Source organism: Acipenser ruthenus, chromosome 15, assembly GCF_902713425.1.
Source record: "Acipenser ruthenus chromosome 15, fAciRut3.2 maternal haplotype, whole genome shotgun sequence".
Taxonomy (NCBI): Eukaryota; Metazoa; Chordata; class Actinopteri; order Acipenseriformes; family Acipenseridae; genus Acipenser; species Acipenser ruthenus.
In genome coordinates, this window is record NC_081203.1 from 1,653,753 (window position 1) to 1,663,168 (window position 9,416).

The following is a 9,416-nucleotide window of genomic DNA, read 5'->3' on the forward strand; positions in this document are numbered from 1 at the left end:
CTGATCTCATGGGAATGCTACCCAGATACATCGTATAAATGTAATTACTACCATCTTTAATAGCTCATGCCCTGAAGCTGCTGTGTACTGGTGTGACGTCAAACAACATAGTGGTTTATTTTTTCAGTTGCTATTAAACCCCCCCCCCCCAAAAAAAAATAAAATAAATAAAAACCAGGCTTCTCTGCATCTTGTCAACCTTTCCTGTTGTCTTGCAGAAGTAATGTCCAATAGGATGGAGGGGATGATGAGCTCCTACACGCCTCTGGCACCCGCTCAGCAGCAGCTTGTAGTAATGGACCAGAACGGGTACAGCACAGACCCGTTTCAGCAAGGGCTAACTCCTCCGCAGATGCCGGGGGACCACATGAACCCATATGGTGAGCATCTTTTCGAGATTATGTGTTCACTCACTTCTCATGTGTAAGGGCTACTACCCCCAATAGTCAATATTCCTTGTTGCTTTAACAGAATGCCACCCCTCCCACACACACACACACACACACACACACACACACACACACACACATGCAGATGAAACCACTGTGCTTTTTCAAATCAGTACAGCGTGTCTTTTTATTTTTGTAATTTTTATTTGATAGTTTCTTCCATGAGCGCTCGCACTGTTACTCAGTACCGACACTGTGTTTTTTTTTTATTGCTAGGAACAGTTTACAGTATTTCCATGCTTGTTTGCATTCGTTTTTCAATCCTGTTTCGGTCTTGGGTTTCTGTTACACGTGTATAAAGTTTTGCAAATGCATCGGATAACATGAAGCAATTCAAGATCTACAATGAAAACAAGCAACTGTATAAATTACTTTCTAGTATTTACGATAGAAACCCTTGCCTAATGCTCTGTAAACAAAATATATATATAATCTCAGCATTGACTTGCCAATTCTTTCAAATATATACATTCCACAGCATCTTAATGTGCAGTAGATATACATTATCAATGATGTTTGTTTATCTGATACTAAACCTTTAATGTACACAAAATAGTTTCAGTGAAACACAGGTCTTTCCATATAAAATATCGATCTATCTATCTATCTATCTATCTATCTATCTATCTATCTATCTATGTATATCTTTGCAAAGATACCTTATAGTCCACCAATAGAAATGAAACTAGTTAGAAAATATGCATTAGTTACTCTGCAGTGGATGTCAAGCACTAAATAATTTAGCAGTATAGGCTCTATCTGTGAAATAAGGACAGGCAATTTGTGAAAGTCTAATCCTGTTATAAATGGTTAGCCCCAGGTAGTACCGAAGGTGCTTTTCAATACAAAACGTCTGCCATCCAAACAGCGGATCTGTATTTGTCAATTCTACTAGCTCTTTGTTACTGACACTCTCAAACTCCTTTTAGTTTATGAATGTTGATTTTTCCAATTATTAAGACAATGGTATCAAAGTCTCCAAAGAGGCACCAGTAAATGTCAGCTCATTAAAAATGAATGCTCTGTCAAACTGTCCCTGTCTTGATGTAATACTGCCATTTAAAACCGAAGTACCCACTAAAGCTTTAGTTCCCCGAAATTGAGTTTTTTGTAAGAGGCAAACACAGGCAAATGAACTGTGCTTTCCAAAGAACCACTCTAACATTAACCCTCCTGGCTTAAGTACCATAGTCTGAGATAAACCCCAAGCGCCCTGCGACCTCAGCTGGATGACTATTTTATTGCCCAGTTTCAGACACTGTATAGAGTTTATGTGCGGCAAAATTCTGTCAAAGGGTGTATTGGAAAACGACTGCGCTGTGCTTCTCTCGTAACGGTGGTGTTTTTGTTGTTCTTACAGGGAATGATTCAATTTTCCATGACATCGACAGTGACACGTCCCTAACCAGTTTGAGCGACTGCTTCCTCGCTTCCTCCGAGGCAAACTCCATGCAGGCAAGAGTGGGGAACCCAATCGACCGGCTCTACTCCATGCAGAACTCGTACTTCGCTTCGTGAAAAACAGAAGCAGAGGACCGAACCCGTTGTGACTCGTCAGTGATAAAAATAAAAAAATGTACAGCCATATATTTTTCAAGTTTTGCCTCATAAAAGAAAACAAAACGTAACCTCTTCCACTGGGTCCTTGGCAAAGAGGAAGTTATCAGGAAGACTTTGAACGTGACGCCGCACCAACTTCCTCTCAGCAGGACAGGAGCCAAGAAGCATGGGATGTTTAAAACTTCAGCAGCTTTCAAACAAACAAAAAAAAAACACGTTTTTACAGATCTCATCTCTGTATGATATTTGTATATGACTCTCTGAAAACTAGGATTTCTTCCTGTCCTTGAACGACACAAAAATATAAGCCACTGATTTTTAAACATCAGTTGACCAAATGCCGCATTCGAAGGTCAGGGCGGGGATCGGTTTCCTTGCTTTTTGCATGATACCATCTTTATCTTGTGGACATTAACAAAAACAAAAACATAAAACAAACAAAAAACTAAAAAAAACAACTATTAACTTGTGAAATGTTGCAATGTAAACGTGGTGATTGGATTTCATGTTTTCTTTATTACACTATGTTCGGCATAAACATTTTTAGATCACTTTGTTAGTTTTTAGCCCTTAAAATGTATGGCATTTAAAAAAAAAAAAAAAAAAGATAAGATAAGATAAGAACTAATTTTGGAGGTCATTGGTGTGTGGTTGAGTGTACTTAAGTGGAAACGTTTCCAAAGTTGTTAATATTGGAGGCTTTCTGTTTATTTAGCTACAACACATGCCTAAAGGTGCTTCAAAAGATTAAAAAAAAAGCTTTATTTAATAATAATAATAATAATAATAATAATAATAATAATAATAATAATAATAATAATAAAATCCCAATGTAAAGTAGAAAACATTTTATCTTTTAACGTGTATGTCAATTAATTATGAAATTAAAACTAGTGTTTTGTTTTTTGAAAAGACTAGGCTGTAAATCGGCAACATTGTGCTATTTATTTGTTACAAGCTCACTGAGACCTTGTTAAAAATGCATTTTTAATGCGAGAATTTGCTAAATTACCAAAGTTTTGTTGGTACCAATAAATAAACTCTTAAATACTGAACGACCCCCTTTCCTAGAATCTATAAAGCTTGATTCTTTTTTTTTGCACCATCTGTGTGATAGACGTCTACATGTTGGAAGCATTAACAAAAAAATAAATAAAAAATCATGAGGAGAAAGAAAAAAAGGCAAAGCAAATTAAAATCAGTACACAGTGCAGAGTTTCAGCGTAATATCTCACATTTCAACGAGTCAACAGATCTTCCGAATTTGACAATAAGAGGTTTTTCAACCTAAGTTCCACTGCAATCTGTTGCAGGATGATAACAAAAATTTGGTTGACTAGATCTCGGGTTGTACTGTTTGTAAAATATTCTTACTATTAAGCTTCCTTAAAAGACTCTCTTATGGCCTGTTTAATAATGGTTCCTTTATGAATGCTGAAACCGGGAAAGGCTTTTTCTAATAACACAAGGAGTTAAAATGATATACACCCTTATGGAGCCGTAGTTCCGTTTTTAAACATGATTCCGAGATTTAAATATGGAACACCAATGGTTCTAGACAGAATCCGTTTGGTTTCATATGGAACCCATTGTATCGAGCCAAACGTTAGTTCATTGCATAACCTAAATCAGGGTTCCAATGGAAAACCATCAAGGAGTGGTTCTGGGAAGCACGCCCAGGAAACATGTGTTCCTGACGTTAATGACGGTGTATTCACAGCATCAGTGACTGTGATTTGTGGAAGTTGTGTGCTACTTAATAATGATCGCTGAGCTTCGACCTTCCACTAAGACTAAACTCTTCAGAAAAACAATTCCTTTTGCAGTTTTTTTTTTTTTTTTTTTGGCTCATAGTTACAGTGCCACGGGAGATTTGACTAATCAAGCGTTGTTAATGTGCATCAGTTCAGTCCTGTCGTGTTGGAGGTAATGTCAAAATGATGAACCCCTTTTTTATGAGCTTTCTGCTGTTTGACATCTCCCTGAGACAGCAGCCATTGATTATACATGAGGGATCTGGAAGGTCGGAGGTCACGACAGCAGTTTATTACACTTACTTTGTAATGATCTTCCAGTTTAGGAAAGCGTACCTCTGTGTGAAGTGTGTATGAGTGAGTGAGTGAGTGTGTGCGTCTGTGTGTGTGTGTGTGTGTGTGTGTGTGAATGCACCTCAAATGAGGGAGTTACACCATATCACTCAAGGTAATTTGGCTACCAAATGCACACTTAAGAATTGAAAAGGACCAGCCCATGTTACAAGGCAATTACGACCATGAAGATGAATTACTTCTTTGAGGTTCTTTCAGAAAAAAAATACACAAACAGCTCATCTCAAAAGCTGGGATCTGCATGTTGAAACATTCTCCAAAACAGTTCCAACTCCAAGCTTAAATACCTGTCCTGTGCAATGGGATATTGTTGCCTTGCCTGTCAAAGCATTTCAGAGTGTGTGAGGGTTAATGACACATGCAGTAAAATGAATGTCATTTGTTTCAGTATACTGTAGCCGTTATTATTGTTTAGATTTATTTAATTTTCAGGAGGTGAATTATCATCTCTAAAACCTTTTGATACCTTTCGTAGAAAATCATAAGAATATAAAGTGTTCTTCATGGAATGCACACGAAGACAACCCTGCAGGAGAACTGGGCAATATAAAACGTGTTAAGGTATTGAATTTATTTGTCTACACATTCAGATGATACAACTTGAATATTTGCTTTCATGCAGTTTTTTTTTTAAATGCCTTGTAAAAATGCTCACAAGCTTATGCATGAGGTTTTGGAACACAGATGTGAACTCAGGTACCGGTATTTATTTCAAACGTAATAGCACAATAATCTACCCATTGCTTTTCTTCCAGGAAGTTTAATCTACTACAGCAGTTTATATTCTGTTCCAATTAATCAATAAGCATGTCCTGTAGGCATCAGACAGGGGTGTGCCAGGTGAATTCAGCTACACATTTGGCAGGTAATAATTGAAAAATTTAGACCTACTTTGTAATTCAATAAACTAGCCACTTGACCAGCAGTAAGTGTTTAGAAGTTTTCCCCCTTAACAGAAGGTGTAATGCTGTAAAGTAAATAATTCAATATTAGGAATTAACAGTGCATAAATCATTTAGAAAATCATATTATCCTCCTTGCAACCACAGGTGCCTGCAGAAAGTGTGTTCTTATGCACAGTGTAATGTGTGTACTGTACACAGGATTGTTCAAGTCGTTTCCTCCTAATCACACAGAGCGAGGCTTTGGTTGTACTGCTGGAAATCTTCAGCTCTGTGAGTAGCTACTTTCACCCCACGCCCTCCTTTCAAAATGTTCTCACATACCTTCTCATCTGCTGCCCCTGAGCCATTCTGGTTTCGGCTTGAGCTTCAGGTAAGGTAGTGCAGGTGCAAGCTTTAAATGTAAATGTGGAAACTGCAAGACATGGCATTGTATTGGAATTTAACAAACAAACAAAAAACACATCAAAAGAAGAAATATCCACGGGTTTGAACAAGCCTATAGAAGAAAAGGTGACTAATACATTATATATATATATATATATATATATATATATATATATATATATATATATATATATATATATATATAGGTTTGAAAGGAGGAATAAACTGCAGTGTACAAGAATAGAAAAAAAATGTTTGTACACAAAAGGGTTTATATGATTACAAAATTATTTAGTGCTTTCTGCGCGGCTGAAGAAAGACTTTTGTCCAAAACATACTGAAATAAAGTATTTTTAAATCATTCAAACCTTTTGTGTACATGCAAAAAAAATAAAAATATATATATTGTAAATATTACATCTTTTATAACAGAGAACTCTTTGCTTCATGAAAAAGAATAGCTTTTAAAATTATGTTTACTGTATAACAATGCAATTACCTATTTTATTATTTGTGGAAAATCACGTCACTTACATTTAAATTAATATTTGCCAGGATATGTACTTGCATCTTTAAATATAGAAAAAAAAACACCCTTTGCATTTATTTTTTAATCTACCCTTTACACAAACTTGTCCTTTTTTATATTGTGAAGAAATACGATTCCGAAAACGCTTCCTAGGAATAACTCAGTATACCTGGTGTGCTTCTCGTCATGTTTTTATTGCCTGTGTTGTGGTGTTTCTGGTGCAGAGGAAAGGGAGTATCAATTGCAGGGGAATGAAGATTGATTTATCTTACCAAGCTATAGAGAACAATAGGCAGTGTGGAGGAGGTGAGAGAAGAGAGAGGAGTGAGGGAGAGGAACGGGAGAAAATGGCTGGAGGACAGAAATGCATGTGAACGCGGAGAAGGGCTAGAGTTCTGCACCTGGGTGCTTCTTCATCTCTCTGACAGCTGATCAATTCAGTGTGGCGGCCCCACAAGCTCCCTGTAAAATGTGATTATCTCCTGGACAGGGAGTTCAAACAGAACCTGCACAAGATGTGTCTTCATAATCGCAGCCTTATCTTTAACTCTTTCCTTATCAGCCGCGCTGCAGCTCAGAGGCTGATCCCACTGATAACTGTCAGTCTTAATGAATGGGCCCCCTGCTCTGTGAGGAGAGGAGAGGGGTCTCCCTGTGGGGTTTCGCCTCTTTAGTTTCAGTGGGAGCTCACAAATATTTAAACCCAGTTTCTTCTTTTTTTTTTTTTTTTTTGTTTCTTTAAAGTGGGTGTTTCGATCAGGTTCGACCAGAATTATTCCAATTTTTTTAACTCAATGTTAAACTCAATGGAATATCATAATAATATTTGAACAGCCTGCAGGTTCAACGTGACTTTTCTAGTTATAATGATAATTTGACGTTAACATTGCAATGGGATGTCGTCGGAATACCATCGCGGGAATAGAAGCTTTTCCATGGGAATTCACCTTTCTGGTGCCTGGAATTGCAAGACTGGTCAATGAGTAACTAGTAACTGGTTTGTGTGCGGAGTGTGATCTACTTACTGGCCTGATAATGCTAAATCAATATAGCTTCAATGAATTGCATGTATTCCAATGAACTGTAAGGTTGTATATGAGTGTTAAACGTGCCGAGTAGATTCATGTTTTCTTGAACTTACATGCATCACTACCAGATCGCTTGGGGTGTGAACACTTTTCTATGTGAATACAATATTAATTATTGTTATTAGTTACAGGTGTGGGTGTTAATGGGCTCCCAAGCTATAATTAGCCATGTGCATCCTTCTTTGAGAGCTGTGCCTTGGAGGGTAGAGATCGCAGGCCAGATTCTGTTGTCAAAAACAAGAATTTTTACTTTTCTTGTATATCACTGCCTTATCCCCTTAGGATCTGACATCACAGGTGTGAAGCAACTGCTCTCATAGATCACCCTGCTGTCAGTGTGTGAGATGCCAGCTCGCAAAGAAACTAGCTGCGATTCAGCACAATGCAACTTTTGCAACACTTCCAAGTCACGCATGTTCTTTGGAGAAGTCAAGCAATTCATAAACTGATCAACTGTTTTAAAAATGAGCAGCAAACGTTTCGGCTTACGCCTTCTTCAAATAGCATGGTAGAAATATCCGGGTAGACTGTTGTTGTTTCAGTTTGAAAGCTGCAGTGACTTGCAGATGAATGTTCTAAGAACCCTGTGACACAGGGAGTTCTGAGTTCCAGTCCTAAAAGGAATTGTCTTCCAGGCTCAGTCCACATGTATACTATAGTATATTCCTTAACACAATGAAAGGTTTTCGTTCAGTCATTGTATTAGTACGACATTCCTCTTCATGGAGGCTACATGGCTTAACTCAATGTGTATTTGCTTGATTTGTTCAACCATGCAGAGAGAAGGTTCAAAGAGTGGGGTCGTATTATCATGACATTAAAGAATATCCTCCAGGATCCACATTTAAATAAGAGTGACTCGAGTGGAATCAGCCCGTCAGTGAAAGCAAACAAACAGATCTCACAAAAACCAGGCATTTACAGTAAACGCAAGCAAGACCAACACGCCCGACCTCATCTGCATTTCAAAGCTCCACAGGTGACAATTACAAATGACCATCAATAGACCAGTCAAGTATTTAATAGGTAAGTGATGTCATTACACTCTCAGTAGGGTGTGGGGTGTAGGGACACCATGAGGCAACTTGGATGACGGGAATTAGAGGGAGCCATGGTCACATATCCCTTCAGAGCAACTTAAAACACCTTACAGATTCATTTCCCTGAATCTGAGTGGTCCTAGCTTCCCATGGTGGTCTTTCGCCCTATTGACAGTGCTGTGGCGGGGTGTTTCTAATTATTTGTCCAGCTCTATATGCGTTCTCTTATTGTAACTATTGTCACGGGTCTTGTTTAAAGGGCTCTGCTGTTTTCAAGTGAAATGGCTTATGGGGACATATACTGTAGAAACGGTTTCCATGCTTTGAATTCCAGTAAGGGATTACTAGATCTAGATTTAGTGTGGCATTTGCCTGTGAGAGATTAAAGGGCAGTAAAGTGGAGGTGTAAGTTATACCCCATTAACCCTGTCCAGCTGCCAAGATGTTATCTAGCCAGTCACCTGGCTACAGCAGCAGCCATTCCAAGACATGGGTGAAGTCACACATAAGCCTTTTGAGAGCTTTGTTTCAGTCTGTTTGTTTGTTTTATCATTATGGTAGCGACACTCTTTTAAAAAAAAAAAAACAAAAAAAAAACAGTGATGCAGACCTTTATATGAGTGCCAGCTCTAGGACTGCTCCAACACAAATGCATAACCTATCGGTAGAGAAGGGACAGGCAGTCCTGCTGAATTGTGTGGTGGTTTTGTGATGTGGAGTCTGATTGGCTGAGCACGCCAAACCCGTTTAATCTGTGACCTGAGCTGGGATCAGAGGGTGAAAGGCTTAGCTGGCTGTGCCTCCTTTTAGCACCTGAATGGCTTTTTTCAAAGATGCAAAGAGAGATAAACTGGTGCAGGAGCATTGCTGTCTGATCAGATTAACACATGTTGTTGTTATTATTATTGCAGAAAAGGTCTAACATGACTTTGACCAGCTCTATGGACTGTTAGTTTGTTGGACACGAGATCTGAGCGGTTTTGCATTCGGTACGCTGGGTTCAACTTTAATGATCATATTACCGCCTCTATATTCCTGATTTTATTAACATTACTACATACAGTGATGTTCACGTTCATTAGAACACCCCCTCATTGCTTCTGTTTGGATTTGTTGTGCATATGAAATCAAACCACTGGAACTGAACATCTTGTAAAATTGTCAAAATAGGCAAATTAGCGATTGCCTAATTGATGACTTTAATAAGCCACACATGCAATTTAAAATAGTAAGAGAAAAGGAACACACAGTCACAAATGGTAAAATGTGTGAGACTTTTTAGACGTTGCTAAGTTGCCTGATTAAAGCACAAAGGGGTCTAACATTTTCACACGTGAGTGGCTGTTGTTTCTA

General features: G+C 38.2%; 1 protein-coding gene across 3 annotated transcripts in view; it reads left to right on the forward strand.

Annotated features, from left to right (window-relative positions):
• Positions 1–3,064, forward strand: part of LOC117396782 (LIM/homeobox protein LMX-1.2) — a 69,120-nt gene extending 66,056 nt beyond the window's left edge. For all 3 annotated transcript variants that reach the window (XM_033994966.3, XM_033994964.3, XM_033994965.3), the window contains 2 exons: positions 219–380; positions 1,810–3,064. In XM_033994966.3, coding sequence (XP_033850857.2) covers positions 219–380; positions 1,810–1,967 — 320 coding nt within the window. In that variant the 3' untranslated portion in view covers positions 1,968–3,064. The remainder of the gene's footprint in view (positions 1–218; positions 381–1,809) is intronic.
• Positions 3,065–9,416: the final 6,352 nt, after the last annotated feature.